Genomic DNA, 19687 nt, shown 5'->3' on the forward strand with positions numbered 1-19687 from the left:
TTGAGCAACTTCTTTTTTTATTTAATGTAATCTCAATTCAATTGTCAGTTACTGCTATTTAGGGGTCATTCAAGTATTACGTAAGCACCGAAAGGGGGTGGGGGTCTGTGCTTTGCTTATTTTAGATGACATGGGGGCCTAGGTGGTGCTTACGTCAGCAATATTTATTTATTATTTCCTGTTTTTTTGCAAAAAAAATAGTAGGTTTAAAAATGACTAAAATTCTGCTTACGTAATACTTGAATGACCCATTCATAAATACATCTAAGAGTTATATTCTATTTTAAAGAAAAAAATTCTTGTGTTTCTTAGATAAACTCAAAAACGACGGAACTTTGAAAAAAGCTTTTCTACTTTTTGTTAAGTATTGTTTTCTTTAAAGCAAAGTGAAAGTCCTTTTTGGTAATAAATAAACGAGTTAATAAAACAACAAAAACTAATCAAAATATATTTATTTAGAACCTATTTTAACAGATTAGTGCCCAATCACTTTTATTGTTACCGAGATGAGAACCCCTTAAACGTTGGCCGATTTCGTGCAGTTTTTGATATTTTTTTCTGGCAACACTAAAGCCAAATTTGTTCATAATGTCAGCTGAAACACGTCCACTGCTGGGCATAGGCCTCCCCCAAGGCTCCCCACTCAGACCAAATTAGTACGTTCCATTTTTTTCACGTATTCAATTTAAACGTACTTAATTTAACCCATTATTCTCACAATGTGGGTTTCTGTTCCAGGATAGATGGCGCTACTATCGCGAAGTCGGTTTGACAACTTTGACATTTGCGTCACGTTTGTGAGCCAATGAGGGCTATCGCGTATGAATTCGCCGCTAGAGGCGCTAGTGTAGCGTGAGGTCTCCGAAATGTCAAATCTCATAGTTTTTGGGTGAGCTACGCGGGTTTATTTATAATTAGAATAATTTTGTGAATATTTTGCAACATCTGAAATTAATTATGGCAAATATTCGTTCCGGGGCAATGAATTTCTGTGTTTTGAGACAGTTTTGTCTTTCGAAAACTTTTGTCCTCCCTTTTTTCCGAACAAAACGGGGACTATGCAACACTGTGGCATGCTCGATATTTTTATGGTACGGTTTTATGGTGTATTAAATATGATTTTAATCTAAACTTTATTTTCACGCCCGTAATAACAGAGTTCTAAAGCCTACTTAAAAACCTCACGCAACAGTGCGCCATCTAGTGAGACAAAAAACGATAGCCCTCATTGTAGCAAGACTGGAACGTCAAACCGACCTCACGATACGAACGCCATCTAGCGACATTACCTGTCAGAAAATCCTCATTATACAATCGATTTTTGCGAAAAAAAAATTGGCTTCGCTCCCCCTCATTTAATGAAAGCTTCACGTAACCAATGCCCCCCTCAGTCGTCTCCCCCTTTGCTCCGCCGCCTCCTAGGAGGCTGCGGCATCTTCAGGTGGACGGTGTTGACATGGAGTTTCTTAGTAGAAGGCGTGGAGAAGTACTTCCCGCAGTATTCGCATTGGACCCGCGTGTCAATGCCCAAGTGGACCTGGGGGGCAACAACACCGTCATTTAAACATAGAGTTGTGGATAACGCTCATTTCGAACCCTTAAGCACAGTATAACAAGTATCCCTACAGTAATCCGACGGAGACGTCTAGACAGAGCACTCGTGCGGGGCGTGAGAGGTGAGACGCGGGTGGGAGGAGCCCAGCTGCATACTTCGCCGTTCTTAGTGGCTTGGGACAAGTCTTCTAGGGCTATCGCGTTTTTTTATATTTAATTTTATAATACAATTTATTATGGTGCATACGACATGTAAAGTGAGTGCGTGCAAATCTTCATCTCGCATAAAGCAGGAACTAAGATTACATCTATTTATAAAATTATTATTATTCTAATTATATTTATGTTTTTTTTTATATAATTAAATTCAATAACGGGAGTTTTAAGTCCATTAAGTCTAGAAACCGAAAGTAGCTATTTAGCGTTAGGTACTAATCTATGAAAGTATATTTTGTGGAAAGAAAAATGTCTTTTATTTCATGAATAGTACATTATGATACTTCCTCCTAGTAAGTATGCCACCCCTAAATTATTTTATTTTACATAATTTCGCAACACCAATATGTACCGATTCGTAAAAGACATCGACCTTCCAAATTTTAAATTTGTGACAACCCTTCCTTACTTGCGTAAGTATCTATACAGGCTGCGGTATCGCTCAACTTCAAAAGACGTCGGCCTACTGTAGGGAAACTTGTTATACTGTGCCTTAAGACTCTAGAGTCTTAAAGACTTTACCATATTGAGGATTAAAATGGCTTATTTTTATGCGCATGGATGCAAGAAACCGTCTTTGCGGCCTTTGAGTCGTTAAACCTCGAGTCTTTAGGGTTCGAGTCTTTAAGCCTCGATATGAGCGTTATTCACAACACAACACATTTTAACAATATCATCATTCATTGTCTTTTTAGGATTCAGTAGTCAACTAGGAACCCTTATAGTTTCGCCATGTCTGTCCGTGGCTAAGCTCAGAGACCGTTAGTACTAGAAAACTGTAATTTGGCATAAATATACATATCAGTCACGCCGACAGTGGTAAAATAAAAAAATAATTTTTAGGGTTCCTCCCATCGACGTAAAGTGGGGTGTATTTTTTTCCCGACTAACCCTACAGTGTGGGGTATCGTTGGATCGGTCTTTTAAAATCATTGGGGGGTTGATAAGACGATTTTTCTATTTAGACATCTGTTTGCGAAATATTCCACTCTACTCTACTCCAATAATTATTCATGATAGACTTTTATTTTCTTTAAAACCGTTAGTAAACATTTATTCCTTTTTAAATAATATAAAAGTCTATCACGAATAATTATTGGAGTAGACACATTAACTTATATATTTAGAAGAGTTCTATCAAACCACATTTTTCCTTTTTATTAATTTTCAATTCAGATTCAGATCTATTGTCAAGAAGACATTAATATCTAAGGCGTATTATAAAGTTAATGATTATATCATGGACAGGGATATTTGGAAATAATTCCGATCCGCATTAGCGATCCCTTCAAATAGCGAACCTACTGTGTTAAAAATAAAGTTGTGTTAAATACTTGTGATGTATACATATCATTTAATAATATTGTAAATCTGTTTAAAAAAAATATATATACCTCGTTGAGTTTCTTGCCGGATTCTTCTCAGCAGAGGTTTTTCCGAACCGGTGGTAGATTTTTTTTGACATTCATAAGTGCTTGTTATAGCCTGGATTGAATAAAGATATTTTGACTTTGACTTTGACTCAGTAGATCTGTACTAGATGCTAGACTAGTGAATACCTGGATACTATACGGGTATCAAGGTATTCATTATAGTGCGTCATAGTGAGGGGTGCGACGACGGAACCCACCTTGTTGTGGTGCCGTTTGAGCGCGCCGGACTGCCGGAACTCCAGCGGGCACTGCGCACACTTATAGGGCTTCTCCCCAGTGTGGAGGGTGATGTGCAACTGCGGGACGTAACCACGTTAGAAACACCGGACCAAAACGAGCCGGCTTTGGCATAAAGATCTCGTTCCATAAACCAAGCCATAAACAAACTCTTTATAAGTTTTTGATAAAAAAACACTTTTAATAAGCTATTTTTGCTGATTGTACTCTTTGTTGAATGTAACTTGCATTGTCACCCAAACTACACTTCATGCTCTAGTGCATATAGTAAAATCTTCCTCTAATACCACCAATCAGGTGCCAAAAAAAAGTATCTATATATTTATTTTAATAGTTAATTTAAAATCGATCAAAATTTTTTTGACGACCGGATGGCTAAGTGGTTAGAGAACCTGACTACGAAGCTTGAGGTCCTGGGTTCGAATCCCAGCCGGGGCAGATATTTGTGTGAATAACACAAATGTTTGTTCTCGGGTCTTGGATGTTTAGTATGTATTTAAGTATGTATTTATCTATATAAGTATGTTTATCCGTTGCCTAGTATCCATAGTACAAGCTTTGCTTAGTTTGGGACTAGGTCAATTGGTGTCAAGTGTCCCATGAAAAAAAAAACAAACCAAACCAAAAACCATGCCACGGGGGCCTTTTTAGTAGGTATTATGTTTTTAAGTTAGGTAGTTAGTTTATAGTTAAGTTTTATATGGTTATTTTTTCTTAAAGGCCGTAAATATATTTATTTTATTGTTTAAATTAAGAATCATTGAATTGATCAAAAAAAATGCATGAAAAATAAAAGGTACATAGTAAGTGAACAATTGTAGCCACTGTTGCTATTTCATCTCGCAATCGAAGTGAAAAGCAGAGTGTAAAACTCGAGCATTAAATCCATTTTTACCTCAACGCGTCTATCCACCCTCGCCATACACCGGCTCGACTGGCTATTATGAACGACTCGGGTAAAATGGTTCGTTTTATGCTCTTGTTGTACAATCTACTATTTTTTAACAGAAACTTATTTTTTGTGTACAATTAAATAGTTATACAATACAATAGGCGTACCTGCAGCCCCTGCCTTGTGGCGCAGCTCTTGACGCAGTGGGGACACTTGTAGGCCTTAGGGCTTCGCTCGCGGCGGCACTGGCTCTGCTGGTGCCGCTCTAGCGCTGCGTTAGACTGAGACAGAACAAATAAAGGATCCACAATGGTGCTTTAAGACTCCGTTACCACCAGAGATGTGCACCCTCGCAAACACACAAACATACAAACACACTTTCGCATTTTTATATTAGTCTTGCTCGCTAATCCTGCCGTGAAGCAGCAGCGCTTGCACTGTTGTGTTTCGGCGTGGAGAGTAAGACAGCCGATGAAATCACTGGCACTTGAGGTATCCCATCTTAGGCCTCTAGGTTGACAACGCATCTGCAATACCCCTGATGTTGCAGATGTTTATGGGCGGTGGTGATCTCTTACCATCAGGAGACCCACTTGCTCGTTTGCCACCCAGTCGAATAAAAAAAAAAAAAAAAAATAGTATGGATAATATTTTGGGACAATAGTTACCAATAGTCAAAATACCACCAATGAGACTTATCACGCTAACACACACGAGTAATATGTACCTCGACGTTTCGACCACATTACAGTGGCCGTGGTCACGAGTAGACTGAAGTGTGTGGTGTCAAGTCTGCCTAGCAGCGCGAGTCCTTCGAACTACCCGCACTTGATCACTAATAGTGCCGGCACTCGTATCACGAACTACCCGCACTTGGTCATTTTTATTTGTCACCCCATCACACCGACACACAACACTAACAACATCTAAAATACAAACTGAGACATGGATGCACAGAAAAACCAGAAAAAGAGACCAGCGCTGGGAATCGAACAAAGATCCTCAGCAATCCGTGCTGCGTGCTATAATCCCTACACCACCGCTGGACAGGAATCTAGACACGAATTTTTCCTATGCATACATATCTCAGGTTGCTTATTTCTACTTTGCTACTTAAGCAGCAGCACTAGCGACATCTATGCTCCGTCGACAGACGTCACACTCTTTCGGAACCAACCGCTCACCCAGACAAGAGATGTCGCTACTAAGCAATCAAATTATAATTGGTTTTTTGGAGTCTTTTTGTATTTTTTATTTCTTTGTCTGGTTTTTCTGTGCATCCATGTCGCAGCTTGTATTTTTAACCCCCGACGAAAAAGAGGGGTGTTATAAGTTTGACCCCTACGTGTGTCTGTGTGTCTGTATGTCTATGTGTCTGTGTGTCTGTGTGTCTGTCTGTGGCACCGTAGCTCTTAAACGGGTCGACCGATTTGAATGCGGTTTTTTTTATCGATATTCTTTCACGGGATACCCGTAAAAGTAACAGAAGTTGAAATAAAAATACAAAAAGACTCCAAAAAACCAATCATAACAGTAACAACGTCCGATCGTCCCTCCGAACATTCATAAGGCAGACTTGACACCCTACTACAGTACAGTCTACTCGTGACCACGGCCACTGTAATGTTGCCGAAACGTCGAGGTAAATATTACTCGTGTGTGTTAGCGTGATAAGTCCCATTGGTGGTATTTTGACTATGAGCGAAAATTGTTACCAATGGTTTATTTATTCGACTGGATGATAAACGAGCATTTGGGTCTCCTGATGGTAAGAGATCACCACCGCCCATAAACATCAGTAACACCAGGGGTATTGCAGACGCGTTGCCAACCTAGAGGCCTAAGATGGGATACCTCAAGTGCCAGTAATTTCACCGGCTGTCTTACTCTCCACGCCGAAACACAACAGTGCAAGCACTGCTGCTTCACGGCAGGATTAGCGAGCAAGATGTTTAACGCATTACAAATACTAACCATAAGTCTGGCGCCGCACATCTCGCACACCACTTGCGCCTTCAGTCTCGTTCTCTCTTTTATCTGACAAAAAAGAAAAGAGAAATGAGAAGGCCTTAGATTTATTTGGTTACATTAGTCAGCACGAAGAAGTGAAGCCGTGGTGGCCTAGTGGTTTGACCTATCGCCTCTCAAACAGAGGGTCGTGGGTTCAAACCCCGGCTCGCACCTCTGAGTTTTTCCAAATTCATGTGCGGAATTACATTTGAAATTTACCACGAGCTTTGCGGTGAGGAACATCGTAAGGAAACCTGCACAAACCTGCGAAGAAATTCAATGGTGCGTGTGAAGTTTCCCATCCGCACTGGGCCCGCGTGGGAACTATGGCCCAAGCCCTCTTGTTCTGAGAGGAGGCCTGGGCCCAGCAGTGGGACGTATACAGGCTGGGACGATGATGATGATGATTAGTCAGCACCGTACAGTAATAAGACTACAACACTAAAACTAACAATAAAAACTAAATTACGTGGGACGTTTCACATGTATATAAAGAGCGTTTATACCTGCTGAGCTGGCAACGTTGCATTTTTGTTAGTTTTTCTCGATTATTCCATAAAAATTGAATAAAAATTAAAAATGTGGTCTGATAGAACTGTTCCTAATATATAAGTTAATGTGTCTACTCCAATTATTGTTCGTGATAGACTTTTATATTGTTTATAAAGAAAATAAAAGTCTATAACGAATAATTATTGCAGTAGACACATTAACTTATATATAAAGAACAGTTCTAACAGACTACATTTTTAATTTTCTTTCAATTTTAAGGAATTATCGAAAAAAAATAACAAAAACTACTAACGTGTGGCACATAGTTCGACAGCTCTTTTGAAAAGATAGTAAGGTTTCTCAAAAACTTTTTTGATTAAGTGAAGATTTCCGGAAATATTCGCTCCCAAAGTAGCAAAAATTATGTCCCCCCCCCCTCTATCTTGTAAACCGTTTGTCCAAAATATGCAAAAATATGGAAGGTAACGCTTAATAAATACTTTCAACGAAATTGGTTTCAACATGATCGGATATACCGTTTTTGAGTTATTGCCGAAAAACTGCGCTTCTCAACAAAAGGACGTAAGTGCCGTGAAGATACGGTCTTTTTTTGGTAATAGATTTTAAGACTGTAGTAAGTGTTTTAATTGTGTTATAACGCACATAATATTAAATAATTTATTGAATCAATTTAACTATATTTTGTACCCGTTATCACAATAAATATATTATGATTATGATTATGATGATTATGATCAGGCGTTACTTTGCGGAGGTCCATATCAATGAACTAAAAGAATTTCCTTGCTCACCCGCGACCTTACGATAGCTAAGCTTATGCAAGATATGCGTGTTCACGCAGTTCCTCCACCTCCACACTGTAAGAACACACACAAATCACACAAACCCATCCATCACCACCACCACACTACACATAACACGCATCGTCGTCGTCGTCATCGTGCATGAACACGCATATTTTGCATAAGCTTAGCTATCGTAAGACTGCGGGTGAGCAAGGAAATTCTTTTAGTTCACATAATATTACTTGATTTTTATCGTAATGGCCACGGAACCCTATCTTGGGCGCGTCCGACACGCTCTTGGCCGTTTTTTATTAAAATAAAATAAAAAAATTAAAATATCATGGGACACTTGACACCAATGAGGGCTATCGCGTATGAATTCGCCGCTAGAGGCGCTAGTGTAGCGTGAGGTCTCCGAAATGTCAAATCTCATAGTTTTTGGGTGAGCTACGCGGGTTTATTTATAATTAGAAATTTTTTGTGAATATTTTGCATTACCTGAAATTAATTATGGCAATTATGCGTTACGGGCAATGAATGTCTGTGTTTTGAGCCAGTTTTGTCTTTCGGAAAATTTTGTCCTCCCTTTTTTTCCGAACAAAACGGGACTAAGCAACACTGTGGTGGCTGGATATTTTTATGGTACGGTTTTAAGGTGTTTTAAATATGATTTTAATCTAAACTTTGTTTTAACGCCCGTAATAACAGACTCTGAAAGCCATACTTAAAAACCTCACGCAACAGTGCGCCATCTAGTGAGACAAAAAACGATAGCCCTCATTGACCTAGTCCCAAACTAAGCAAAGCTTTTACTATGGATACTAGGCAACGGATAAACATACTTATATAGATAAATACATACTTAAATACATATTAAACACCCAAGACCCGAGAACAAACATTCGAATTATTCATACAAATATCTCCTCCGACACGGGAATCGAACCCGGGACCTCAAGCTTCGTAGTCAGGTTCTCTAACCACTTGGCCATCCGGTCGTCAGACCGTATTTATTTACTAGTGTCAGTTACCTTTTTGTAGTATTCCCTGTTCATCTCCCTGGTCCTTCCGTACGCGGGCCACTTGATGTGCAGGTGCACTCGCTGGTGATGCGTCTCCAGCGAGGCCTGGCTCACGAACGGCTGCGAGCACTGCCGACAACACGGGGAATAGAAAAAAAAAGATTTTGGAAAAAATATAATTTTTAACCTCCCGAGTCCTCCCGTACTTTACAAAGGACTAATTAACACTATGAATAACGGCCGAATGTACTTTATAAAGTACAAATTGTTCATTGAATAAAGAATTATAAGAATTTTGAAATAATATACAAAATAACAAAGTAATTCAACCACGTCTAGGTCTTAAACACTAAGTTTTCTTTTTTTATAAAACGTGGGGGCAAACGAGCAGACGGGTCACCTGATGGAGAGCGATCACCGTCGCCCATGGACACCCGCAACACGAGGGGAATCACAGGTGCGTTGCCGACCCTTTAAGGAATTGGTAGGCTCGTTAAGGAACCAGACAGGCCACCAACCAGGCCTTTAAGGAAGTAGACAGACAACGGGACAGGTAAAACACAAAAGCTTGTAAAAATGGTCAAGTGCGACATCCATAGACGTAAAGTGGAGGTTTTTTTTTTCTCATTCAATCCTATAGTGTGGGGTATTGTTGGATAGGTCTTAGGGGTTTGCTAAGACGATTTTTCGATTCAGTGATGTGTTTGCGAAATATTCAACTATAAAGTGCAAATTTTCATTAAAATCGAGCCCCCCCCCCCCCTCTAAAATCTAAACCGGTGGGTGGAAAAATTTGAATTTTATTATTATTTATTTATTTTATTTAAATAGCAGCCTAAGGCATAATTTTTTTTTTTTATTTGATTGGATGGCAAACGAGCAAGTGGGTCTCCTGATGGTAAGAGATCACCACCGCCCATAAACACCTGCAGCACCAGGGGTATTGCAGATGCGTTGCCAACCTAGAGGCCTAAGATGGGATACCTCAAGTGCCAGTAATTTCACCGGCTGTCTTACTTTCCTCGCCGAAACACAACACTGCAAGCACTGCTGCTTCACGGCAGGATTAGCGAGCCAGATGGTGGTAGCAATCCGGGCGGACCTTCCACAAGGTCCTACCACCAACCACCAAATATACCTAAACTTGGAAGATTCCGTATAAAATACGAAATCCTTAGAAAAATATTACTCGATTTTTTCCTAACGGCTACGGAGCCCTATTTTGGGCGTGTCCGACACGCTCTTGGCCGGTTTTATAAATCGGATTGATATAAAGCATAGTGCACGTACCTCCTCGCACCAGTACTGGACCAACACGTGCCTCTCATCGGCATGTTCTTTCAGCAGCTCTCCTGAACTGAAAACTTCTCCGCACTCCGCACACGCCCTGAAACGATAACCTATCTTAGCCTCGTAAGGCCCAACTTTTTTATAGCATGACAAACTGCGCCAAGAATTTTCAGTATTGCGATTTTGGAATTTTATAAAATTTTACAGTTCTTAGTCAAATTAAAAATATACAGTGTGGAAAAATAAGTCGGGGCCCTGGAGGGAAACTACCTTAAATCCTTAAGTTAGCTCATTTTACTAAAAGGAGACATTCCTTTATTTTTAAAAAGAAACAAAACTGCATTCAAAGATTTTCTAAAACTCGCATGCCTCGCCCGAGACTCGAACCAACTAAAATTAAAAAAACAAACACTCGCTATTTTAATTTATTATACTAATCGATAGGATTATTATTCAGGATAAAATTTCTCTAACTGTGTTGCTGAGTGTGTCAGTAAGATCTGTTAGATAAGCCCTATTCTGCCCTCCTAAGCCAAAAGGCGATATCTCAAAAAAAAACGTTTTTCTGTCATTTACACATGATGCAGAATGTTTAAAGCTACATAATAGTAAGATTGGTTTTTTGGAATCTTTTTGTATTTTTTTTTATTTCAATTCCAAATTTTTACTTTAAAAAAAATACAAAAAGATTCCAAAAAAACAATCTTAATTTGATTGCTTAGTAACGACATCTCTTGTCCGGGTGAGCGGTTGGTTCCAATGGAGTGCCGAAAAAAGTTTCTCAGTGAGGGCTACGGTATAGATGTCGCTAGCGTCACAGCTTAAGTGGCTAAAATAAGAAACAAACAAGCTGAGATATGAGGTGCATAGGGGAAATTCGTGTCTGTACCGTTGACCATCAGTGGTGTAGCGGTATAGCACGCGGTACGGAATACCAAGGACCTGGGTTCCATTCCCAGTGATGGCCTTATTTTTCTGGTTTTTCTGTGCATATATTTCAGTTTGTATTTTCAATCTACACAATAGTATAATAACTCAAAAGTGTTTTTTTTTAGATAGCGCCTCTTGGCTTAGGAGCCCAGTATTGTACATGCTTACTTCATACTATTGTCGCATTTGCGGCGTCCGTCTGCATGTTTCTTCATGGCGTCTAAACTCGCGAACTTTACCCCGCACGAACCACACTCGTGCTTTCTTTTTGACAACTGAAAAAAAGCTGGTCTTCAAAAATGTTGGTAAATAAATAAATGTATGAGATAGAGCAGGTACCTTAAGTTTTCTGGTTACATTAGTAGCATATATTATATTAGAACAGTTTTTTGGAGAAACTCTGTCACTGTCATCCCTTGGCCAACGTGACCGAAAAATAAACAAGAAAAGTTGATAATACCAGATAATGTCAATTCTATGTCACTAGTCTTCGATGTGTGGCGATGGTGTACTGAGGGGGGGGGGGGGCTACTACGTAATTCGAAAACCGAAGTTCGTATCGTACCGTTCCCTCTCACTCTCGTAAATACAAGCATCAGCGGGACGGCGAGATACCAAGTTGGCATCTTTTTTTTTAATCTTATATTTTAACGAGGCTTCAGTACACTAAATGTGACTATGCCAGCCTCATGGGGGGCCTCATGAGATCCACATCAGATACATGTTACACTCTCTTGTGCCGAAACCTAGTCTCTGGATGCAAAGGCCCGTCTGATGAACTTGTAAATCCGCATCGCTTCTTCTGAAAGTGGATGACTCAGAATCACATTTACACTTCCATTCAACAGTTCCATACCATCCAGATACCTGTTTCTGGTGTCCTTATTCTGATCAAATTCCAGAAGAAAATGAAGGAGGTCTTCAGTCTTATTAAAACCTATACACAAGGGTGATTGTACAATTCTCATCAAATTTAGGAAATAATTTAATGGAATGTGACCAGATCGCACACGAAATGCAAGCACAAGTAGTTCCCTGGGAAGGCTGGCACAATCAAACCAAGTTCGAATCTTGCATTTCGCATGGCCTGGTTCTGTGGAGTCTCCGTACCTCTCTATGCGCCTTGGCTTTGTGGTGGCGCAGCCCCACGGGTCCGACGAAGGAGTCCCCGCAGAGCTCGCACACCGCGTCCCGCGACGGGTGGTTCAGCCGCACGTGCCCGAAGTACGAGGTGCTTTTACTGCAAACAAACAAACAGAGCGAAGCACCAGTTAGACCATTCAAGAACTAAGATTGGTTTTTGGAATATTTTTTATTTAAACTCCAAATTTTGTTACTTTTACGGTCATCCCGTAAAATCCATATCGAAAATACAAACTGAAACATAGATGCACAGAAAAACGAGAAAAAGAGACCAGCGCTGAGAATCGAACCCAGGTCCTCAGAATTCCGTGCCAACACTGGACAGGAGTACAGACACAAATTTCTTTTAGTCTATGTTTCAGTTTGTATTTTCGATATTCAAGAATTTGCACACAATGAGGGCTACCGTTTTCGCGCTCACCAGTTGGCGCCACTGTAGACAAAGGTCCTGCCTGAAGTATAGTGGTCAGTTTGTTATTACGGGCGTTAAGCAAAATTAGGCATTCTGCAATTTAGGTATTTTGAGACCAAGATTAAGTATTGAGATCTGGGAATATTGATAAAAAGGTAAAATCCAATTTAGAAGTCATAAGCCCCAAGCTTCCCGGGGTTACTAATGTATCGGCGAAAATTATTTAGCAAATTATTAACTCCCAAACTGGGTGTACTGCCTTTTCGGCGAAATATGTTTCGCCAAATTTCACTTAGCAACCAACCTTTCGCCGAAGTTTCATTTGGCAAACCAATCCTTGGCATAACTTTGCTTCGCATTTTTCTTATTTCGCAACATTTTTATATTGCAAAAGTTTTACTTCATCACACTTTTATGTGGCAAACAATTATGTAGCAAATGATTGGCTAAGGCAAATAACAAATAGTCAAATAACATTTGGCCAATTTTTATACATAAGGTAGGTATATCAGTCATGATATATAATAAAATTAATAAATGTTAAATTATGTGGCGGTGAGCGAGCGAAGCGAGCGAGCAAGACGAGACTAGGCAGAAGCGACTTGGATAGGTTAGGTTCAGAAGGCTAAGGCGGGAGCGAAGCGTAGCGTAGCTTCCGCCTTAGCCTTCGATGTTAGGTTTTTTTTTGTAACAGAACGGAAAAATCATTGGCTTGCTTGCTTGTTTGCTTGCTAAATTAAGGAATGCCAATCAACGCATTTGACGAAAACACAAATGACATCTTTAAAAAAAACCAGGTAATAATTTGCATAATAATCATTTATCAAATCATTAGTTGGGAAATGATATCAGTGCGAAATGTTGAGTTGGGAAATGAAATTTCGCCTAAATAAAAGTATGGGACAAATAGTTTGGGAGTTAATAATTTGCTAAATAATTTTCGCCAAAACATTAGTAAACCCCCAAACTATTTATCCCATAGTTTTATTTAGGCGAAATGTTATTTCCCAACTCAACGTTTTCGCACTAATATCATTTTCCAACTAATGATTCGATAAATTATTATTATGCAAATTATTACCTGGAATATTTTAAGATGTCATTTATGTTTTCGTCAAATGTATTGATTGGCATACCTTAATTTAGCAACTTATTGAATGGCATCCAACCTACTTTTCTAGTGTCATTTATCCTGGCTGCTATAAAAAAAACCTAACATCGAAGGCTAAGGCGGGAGTTACGCTCCGCTTCGCTCCCGCCTTAGCCTTCTGAACCTAAACTATCCATCTATATCGCTTCTGCTCCGAACCGTCTTGCTCGCTCGCTTCGCTCGCTCGCACAAATCAAATTAAAGTACAACTTTGCAATGTAAAAAATTACCCAAATGTTATTTGACAATGTGTTATTTGCCTAAGCCAATCATTTGCTACATAATTATTTGCCACATAAATGTGTGATGAAGTAAAATTTTGCAATGTAAACATGTTGCGAAATAAAAAAAATGCGAAGTAAACTTATGCCAAATATTAGTTTGCCAAATGAAACTTCGGCGAAAGGTTGGTTGCTAAGTGAATTTTGCGAAACATTTTTCGCCGAAAACGCAGTACACCGCTTCCCGGCTTATTACTTGTAACACAACGTCAATATTTCATGTCATGTTTGAGAAAAAGTCTGTTCAAAAAGTCAGGTCCCAGGAGATTAAAAACCATCCGGTTCTGGTGGCAAATAAAAGTACTTACGTGAATGTCGCGTCGCACTGTTTGCATTTGAACACTTTGCCGGTGTGCATCAGGTAGTGATTACGCGCCAAGTGCCTGAAAAAAAGATGCATTCGTTAGATTTGATTTTACCGTTGAAACTGAACCACTGCAAGGTTCGCCCGGATTGCTACTACCATCTTGCTCGCTGATCCTGCCGTGAAGCAGCAGTACTTGCACTGTTGTCTTTCGGCGTGGAGACTATGTATGTAAACTCTTTATTGCACATAAAAATAAAAATACAAATACACAGAGAGGAGAACAAAGGCGAGCTTATCCCGAAGAAGGGATCTCTTCCAGCTAACCTAATTAAGAGAAGACAATTTATTATATAGAGGATAAGCAGACAGGCGAAATTACGTGCGGTAAAGAGAGAAACAGAAATACTCAAAAAGAAAGAAAATAAATACAAAATTATTTACATTAAAACAGACATAAAACAAGTAAAACATATTACAAAAGAGAGTAAGACAGCCGGTGAAAGTACTGGCACTTGAGGTATCCCATCTTAGGCCTCTAGGTTGGCAACGCATCTGCGATACCCCTGGTGTTGCAGGTGTTTATGGGCGGTGGTGAACTCTTACCATCAGGAGACCCACTTGCTCGTTTGCTATCCAGTCGAATAATAAAAAAAAAGTGACCCTTACTTTCTTTAACATAAAAGTGTGAATTCAGAACCTTTTTTCCCAGTTTTCTCATAAACTTTCACATTTTGGTAAATATTCAGCGGTTTTGCAGCGTTTTTTTTTCGTTATTTCGGCAAGTATTAAAATAGGTGATTTATTTAACCTCATAATTATACCACCATATATTAGCCACAAAAACATACAAAAACTGTCATTTAGTCAAACTGTTATTGTCAAATAGGTAAATTCGTTTAAACGTTGCAGGTACATGTTACCTTTTTGAATGACAGTATGACGGAATAGGTCAAACCCGGTCGATAAATCAGTTATACTGTGCAAGCAAAAACAGACCTTAAGTAGGTCAACCTTTTCATTCCGCGACTGAGTCTCCTGAGATTCCATGTTAATTTTTTTAATATAGGAATTTCGTACTTTATGACAATCATGAAAAGTTGACATTTGATTAAAAATGTTCAAAATTTTTTAAGAGGGGTCTGAGGAGGCTATGATAGAATTTGTACTGATTTGTGTGGTGTGCAATAATAGTAGATTGTACAACAAGAGCATAAAACGAGCCATTTTACCCGAGACGTTCAGATAGCCACCCGAACCGGTACGGCGAGGGTGGATAGACACGACGAGGGGAAAATGGGTTTAATGCTCGAGTTTTACACTCTGCTTTTCACTTCGATTGCGAGGAGATGAAATAACAACAGAGCAAACATTTTTCATGGATTGCTAATATAATTATAAATATTATTCTTATTACATTATATTATTATAGTTTTATTGAATTATTATGATTGATTTGTTGGATTTATAGTTTTGCTTACATGTATAAATAAAAAATTATTAAAAAATATTGTACAAACTTCTTTGTTTGTGGCTGTTTAAACATAATTACCCTGGTCTTATTATTATTATTATTTAAAAGCCTATAGAGGTGTCTGGTCTTAGACGAAGATTTTACTTTATGCACTAGAGCATACAAAGTCATTATATGTCGCCTAGATCCAGCATAAACACGAACTTTACGAGAATGAGAAGTGAAAAGAATATTTTTGTATTGTATAGGATAGCATCAGAGGACGTACTTGGCCCGGGTGACGAAGGCGCAGATGTTGCAAACGAACTTCATCTTGTGGTAATCAAGATGGCGGTGCCGCAAATACTGAGTCCGGAACCGGATGTGGCACACATCGCACTCAAACTTGCCGATGCCCTGCGGATTAGCATTACAATAGTGAGTGTGAGAAAGAAAGAAACAATTGTTAAAGTTGGCGATAAAGATTGCACATCGGTCTTCGGAAAAAGACTTACGAACACTGGCGACGCATCCACGCACATCTCTAGTAGGGTTATCTATTGTTTGCCCGAAAGATTTGAACGGCAACGTTGCATTTTTGTTAGTTTTTCTCGATTATTCCATAAAAATTGAACGAAAATTAAAAATGTGGTTAGAACTCTTCTTAATATATAAGTTAATGTGTCTACTCCAATAATTATTCGTGATAATTTTATTTTCTTTAAAAACCGTTAATAAACATTTGCACGTTTTTAAAGAACATAAAAGTCCATCACGAATAATTATTGGAGTACGCACATTAACTTGTATATTAAGAAGAGTTCTATCAGTCCACATTTTTAATTTTCATTCAATTTTTATGGAATAATCGAGAAAAACTAACAAAAATGCAACGTTGCCAGCTCAGCAGTTATAAACGCTCTTAGGAAACTCAAGAAACTACTATCTCCTTCCTTTTTTTACGCGGGCGCCATACTGTAATATTATATAGGTACCTTATGTAAAATATACCCTGTGCCACTTCGACAGTTATAAGTTAAAATCCGTCCAGCCGTTTAGGTTGCAGAGAGGACTTAAGAAGTAGACTGACATAACATAGATATTCTCGAAAAACATGGAGGAGGGTCCTTCAGGCAGTTGTTAAAAATATTTACTCACCGGATCATGTTTCGCCATATGGTTTTTGAAAGACCTCTCGAACTCGAACCCTCGGCCGCAGAACTCGCACTTAAAATCCAGGTTCAAATAATTACTGCTCTGCTTCCTCTCTTCTATCTCCTCCAACTGCTCCTCCATAGTCAATATCTTCAATTTACAATCATGTTTATTCTCAAACTCCGCATAATCGAAGTTGGGCAAGAAATTATTCTCCGCCCTTCTCAACTGCAGCTGCCATTTCGTCAATGGCGCTGCATTCCTCTTCTTCCCCGTCACGTATCGCAGCAAATTCGATATCCGTTTAGCTTTTGTTTGCATCTTCTTCGCTTCCTTTTCCGCTTCCTTCTTCGCTTTCTGTTTCATAAACTGCACTCTCATTTTATTTAACTTCTCTGCCTTAGCATCAGTGGATTTCACCCTAATCCTTCCCATACCACCATCTATTTCAAACAGCAAATTCGATTTCACATCAGCTTTTTCTTTTTCCAAATTATTTATTTTTGGGTCTTTATTTTCTTCAAATTCTGCTGCTCTTGGTTCTATAACTACTTCACTTTCTATGTCTTCTGTTAGCGGATCTATAGTTTTTCCTTTTATATCATAGAAGTCTTCCGTATCATCAAAACTATCTTCTTCCTGTATATCTTGTGGTTCTTTACTTTCTTGATTTTTATGTGAATCAAACTTGTATACACTGACTTTTGTAAGGTTCGATATCCGTTTAGGTTTAGCCTCCATCTTCTTCGCTTCCTTCTCCACTTTCTGCTTCTTAAACTGCACTCTCATATTATTTATCTTCTCTGCCTTAGCATCAGTAGATTTCACCCTAATCGTTCCCATGTTTAGACCATCTATTTCAAACAGCAAATTCGATTTCACATCAGCTGCTGCTTTGGTTCTATAACTACTTCACTTTCTATGTCTTCTGTTAGGGGATCTATAATTTCTCCCCTTATATCACAGAAGTCTTCTGTATCAACAAAACTATCTTCTTCTTGTATATCTTGTGATTCTTTAGTTTCTTGCTTTTATGTGAATCAAAGTTGTATACACTGTGTTGTGTAAGGTTGAGAGTCAGTTTGTGAAATTTTCTATCAATCTGTAATATGTCTTCTGTTGATAGCTACAACAAAAAAAAAACATTATAAATAGAACAAAAAGAATTTCTTTGCTCACCCGCGACCTTATGATAGCTAAGTTCATGCAGTTCCTCCACCTCCACATTGTAAGAACACGCACAAATCACCCATCCCATCTATCACCACCAACACAATACACTGACGCGTTTCGAACTCAACCAGAGCTCATCTTCAGAGCAACGCAACCGTACAACATACTACCAGATATTAGACTAATAAACTACAACAAACGTTTTAATCTGTCACTGTAACTCCTTAAGTACCCATCTATATTTTTCTCAAACAAAACTACCCACACAATATTAATAAATTATATTCGTCATAATATAAAAATAATAATAATAATAATAATATTCATTTATTGCATGAAAACGGGTACAGAGAGGTAAAAGGTAAAATAAAAATAATTAAGTACATGACCGTAATCTACCATATTCATTGGTGTACAATATTCAGATAGATTAATTATTACATTTCAGCTACTACCTTGAATTATTAATCTTGAATTAGTGTTTATTAATCCTAACTATTGCTGAAATTAGACCCAAGCCGTAGCAAAGGAGATGATACTAAATTTACCTGTTCATTAATAATAGACCTCATTACTGTTATTAATTAACAATAACCCATTTCCCAAAATCCCAGGAAATCCCAAGTCACATCCAGGTCAAGCATAACGTTTGAGCTTGTTCACCCCAAATTGCATCATCAATCCGATCGCTGATTATAAATATCAGACACACAGTGCCGTAGCTAGGTAACCAAAGGCCCTGGGGCACAAAATAAACAAGGGCCCCAAATAAACTATTTAAAATTTGTTTTGTATTCTACGTGCTCTGAATTAGACTTACTCCAGATTTTACCGTACTCTAGTTTGTAACTCAGAGTCCAAGGGGCCCCTGTTTAGCCATAGTAAAAGAGGACAAGTAAGTCCACTCCAACCCTTTAGGAGACTTAACTACCTACTCCGGCGAGGACGCTTAGGGTTGTCGACGTCTATTTTAGATTAAATACCTACCGGCAAATAATTTTAGTACGAAAGTTAACTTAAAATTGTCTAATGTCTGTGTCTAGAGAAACCAGACCGATTCTATGCTGTTATATTTATTATAATTCTAAATTTAAAAATATTATTTATAAATTCGCCGGAATGGATGGCGACTGTATACATAATACTCATGTTTACCTACACATATAATACTATAACTATATTGTTTATAGGTAGCAGGTATCTATTATTTTTTTGTGTCTCCTTGCACGAAACTATTACACTACACTTATATACTACTAATTTACAACTATACCTAATACAACAAGAACATAAGTACGAGTACGCGAACGTAAAAGGTGATCATCTCGCGAAGCGAGCGCAAGACGAGCGAGCTATAATCGAAATGTACGGCACCGACGCAGCCTTGACTAAAGAAAACTTATCCTCCTTAAATTATCAATATGTTGCATGCGGCGAGTACGTGCGTACCGTACCGGCTACTAACCGGCGCCACACATTTAAGCCGCCGATGTACTTTTGTCCGTAGTGAACTTACTTGTCCTCTTTTACTATGGTTTTGGCCCTCCGGTAGCTACGCCACTAGACTCACAAAACGCTGTTATCCTTAGCGCATGCCTGAGCAGCGGTCGGCGCGGGTGGCAGCGCGCGCGCAGCTCGGCGCCGCGCAGCAGCTGCATGCGGCCAGTGCGGGCACAGGTACTGCGGCAGACCATCGTCATCGGAGAACTGGAAATTTTCATCATCATCATCATC

At 38.9% G+C, this 19687-nt stretch overlaps 2 protein-coding genes across 2 annotated transcripts in view; both read right to left on the reverse strand.

The window, feature by feature from the left end:
- Positions 1-463: 463 nt before the first annotated feature.
- Positions 464-17906, reverse strand: LOC141444724 (zinc finger Y-chromosomal protein 2-like; the record flags this gene model as incomplete). Its single annotated transcript, XM_074110337.1, is given in 11 exon segments — positions 464-1537; positions 3401-3499; positions 4500-4613; positions 6307-6369; positions 8672-8791; positions 9953-10049; positions 11051-11157; positions 11993-12122; positions 14177-14251; positions 15915-16042; positions 16784-17906. Coding segments are annotated over 11 exon segments (1923 nt in total). The 3' UTR covers positions 464-1387.
- Positions 17659-19687, reverse strand: part of LOC141444503 (uncharacterized) — a 17001-nt gene continuing 14972 nt past the window's right edge. The window contains exons 12-13 of the mRNA XM_074110052.1: positions 19550-19660; positions 17659-17808 (exon numbers count right to left, since the gene is read on the reverse strand). Coding sequence (XP_073966153.1) covers positions 17659-17808; positions 19550-19660 — 261 coding nt within the window. The remainder of the gene's footprint in view (positions 17809-19549; positions 19661-19687) is intronic.

Source organism: Choristoneura fumiferana, chromosome 30, assembly GCF_025370935.1.
Source record: "Choristoneura fumiferana chromosome 30, NRCan_CFum_1, whole genome shotgun sequence".
Lineage (NCBI taxonomy): Eukaryota > Metazoa > Arthropoda > Insecta > Lepidoptera > Tortricidae > Choristoneura > Choristoneura fumiferana.